The sequence below is a fragment of the Palaemon carinicauda genome, chromosome 34, assembly GCF_036898095.1.
Source record: "Palaemon carinicauda isolate YSFRI2023 chromosome 34, ASM3689809v2, whole genome shotgun sequence".
Classification (NCBI taxonomy): Eukaryota; Metazoa; Arthropoda; class Malacostraca; order Decapoda; family Palaemonidae; genus Palaemon; species Palaemon carinicauda.
Genome location: NC_090758.1, coordinates 14,108,352 through 14,110,561, shown reverse-complemented (window position 1 = coordinate 14,110,561; position 2,210 = coordinate 14,108,352). Strand labels below are relative to the sequence as shown.

Below are 2,210 nucleotides of genomic sequence, written 5' to 3'. Positions count from 1 at the left end.
TATTACTTCCGTTTGTATCGACATATCTTTGTGAGTCAGGCTTTTCAACTCTGTGACAAATTAAAACAAAGCAGTGCAGTAGATTAGAGGTAGAAAATGACCTGCGTTGGGCCCTTTCAAGCACTCATCCTCGTATCCCAGAATTGGCTAAGAAAAAACAATCACAGGTTTCATCAATCGATGAACTGTAATCTTCTTAATAAAATTAATTACAGATTTATAATATCTTCTTACCCTATCGAACTTTTTGTTTATTGCATTAGCTCCAGTTTGGCCTGTTAAGTAATTCTTCTAAATAAAAAAAAAAATATTTTACTTTTATTCAAGTTTTATATATCCATCGATATTTTCAATAAGCATATCATTTGTAATATTCCATTATGAAAATAATCCATGTAAAGCTGTAAATGTATAATATATTAAAAAAAAAAACGGTTTTTAATAATATTTGCATATTATTTACAGTGCAGTCTTTGAGAAAGACAATCTTGGAAAAGACAGGAAGTGGGGGGGGGGGAATGACATCATTACAAATGCATGTCCCATGCACCCCTTTCGCCATTTGTAATGATGTCATTCCCCCCCCCCCACTTCCTGTCTTTTCCAAGATTGTCTTTCTCAAAGAGTGCACTGTAAATAATATGCAAATATTATTAAAAACCGTTGAGTCATCAGCAACCATTACCTGGCCCTCCCTGGTCCAAGCTTGGGTGGAGAGGGGGGTTGGGCGCTGATCATATAATATATGGTCAGTCTCTAGGGCATTGTCCTGCTTGATAGGACAATGTCACTGTCCCTTGCCTCTGCCATTCACGAGCGACCTTTAAACCTCAAAACACTGCAAACCAATTTCAAAATATGTTTATAATCTTAAAAATAGGAAGAAATGAAAACATTAAAATAGGAAAGTTATACAAACTGGTACGATAACAGGACTTAACACTAGAATGCCCGATGGAGTCATTTTGACTCCTTGCTACTATTCAAATAACTCCCGGCTCGGTTCCTCCATATATTTTTACGAATCCTTTTGTAACTTTTATTGATTTTGAGTGTATTACATCCTACAATCCTAGAAAAGTTTACCGGATTACTTTAGATATCATTTTTTCAGATGATGTAATGGATGCCCAAAGGAGTCATTTTGACTCCTTTCTGTGAAACTCTTCTTAAATCACATGAATCCCCTTTTCAAATAATCTTACATCATATGTTGAAGATTATAAGATAATTTTTGCTTTACTACAAGCTAATAAATGTTTTGCTTTCACTATTTTCTAATTTCCTTGTGATTCAAGTAAATTTTCTACTGGCAATTTTCAAAAAAAAACATAACATTTTGCATTTTACTGATATTCATCGAATGACTACATACTTTCTCTCCTCATTTTTATTATCCTTGTATGAATGCAACATTCATACATCTGGCAGAAGTTGCAGAGCCTAATGCTTGTTCAACTGTTCATTTCATTACAAATAAAGAAACAGATGAGTGTATTTTGTAAGATATTGTCGCTTCGGAGGGTATATAGTGGAAGCAAATTCTGGCTGATAAATGCTCAGGTGGCAGACGGTCTGAACAAAATATTTTACGAGAAATGCCAGGACCTACAGGCCATGCAAAAAGATGTATCACTGTTGGTAGCCCAGCAAGTGCATGGCGACTAATGATTGACAAATTCATAATAAAGCACATCAAAAATTGAAGCTCACAGACAGAATATAAGCCAAAATTCCTCTCTAATTGAGGAAGAACGAAGCATTTATTGGTATTATGAATGCCCGAGGAGTAGTATGTAAGAATGACAGACCCGTGCATAGCCTTTTGAGAGATAAATGAGGTGGGTATTCCACTATGCAAGCAAGCTATGTCAAGAAACATATTCTGTGAAATTCTACGGTTTTTGCGATTTGACTATAAATCTACACGTTCAAAGAGACTCAAAACTGACAAATTTGTATTATTTTCTACAGAATGGAATAGATTTATAGATAACAGCATTGCTTGCTACAAACCGGGGCCTAATATAACTATTGACGAGCAGCTCTTTCCTAGTAAGGCACGATGCCCTTTTACACAATTTATGGCATCAAAGCCTGATAAATACGGTCAGAAGTACTGGTTAGCTGTAGATAAGGAGAGTAAATATCTGGTGAATGGATTTCCTTATGTAGTTAAAGAAGAGCATCGTGCTACAGAAGAGAGTTAG

At 35.4% G+C, this 2,210-nt stretch overlaps 1 protein-coding gene across 1 annotated transcript; it reads left to right on the top strand.

The window, feature by feature from the left end:
* The first annotated feature begins 1,868 nt into the window (after window positions 1-1,868).
* LOC137626719 (uncharacterized) lies at window positions 1,869-2,210 on the top strand. Its single transcript, XM_068357728.1, has one exon. The coding sequence runs from the start codon at window positions 1,869-1,871 to the stop codon at window positions 2,208-2,210; it is 342 nt and encodes a 113-aa protein (XP_068213829.1).

Excerpts from the sequence above, each read along its gene's own strand:
- LOC137626719 (XM_068357728.1), top strand. The coding sequence starts at position 1,869 with ATGTCAAGAAACATATTCTGTGAAATTCTACGGTTTTTGCGATTTGAC.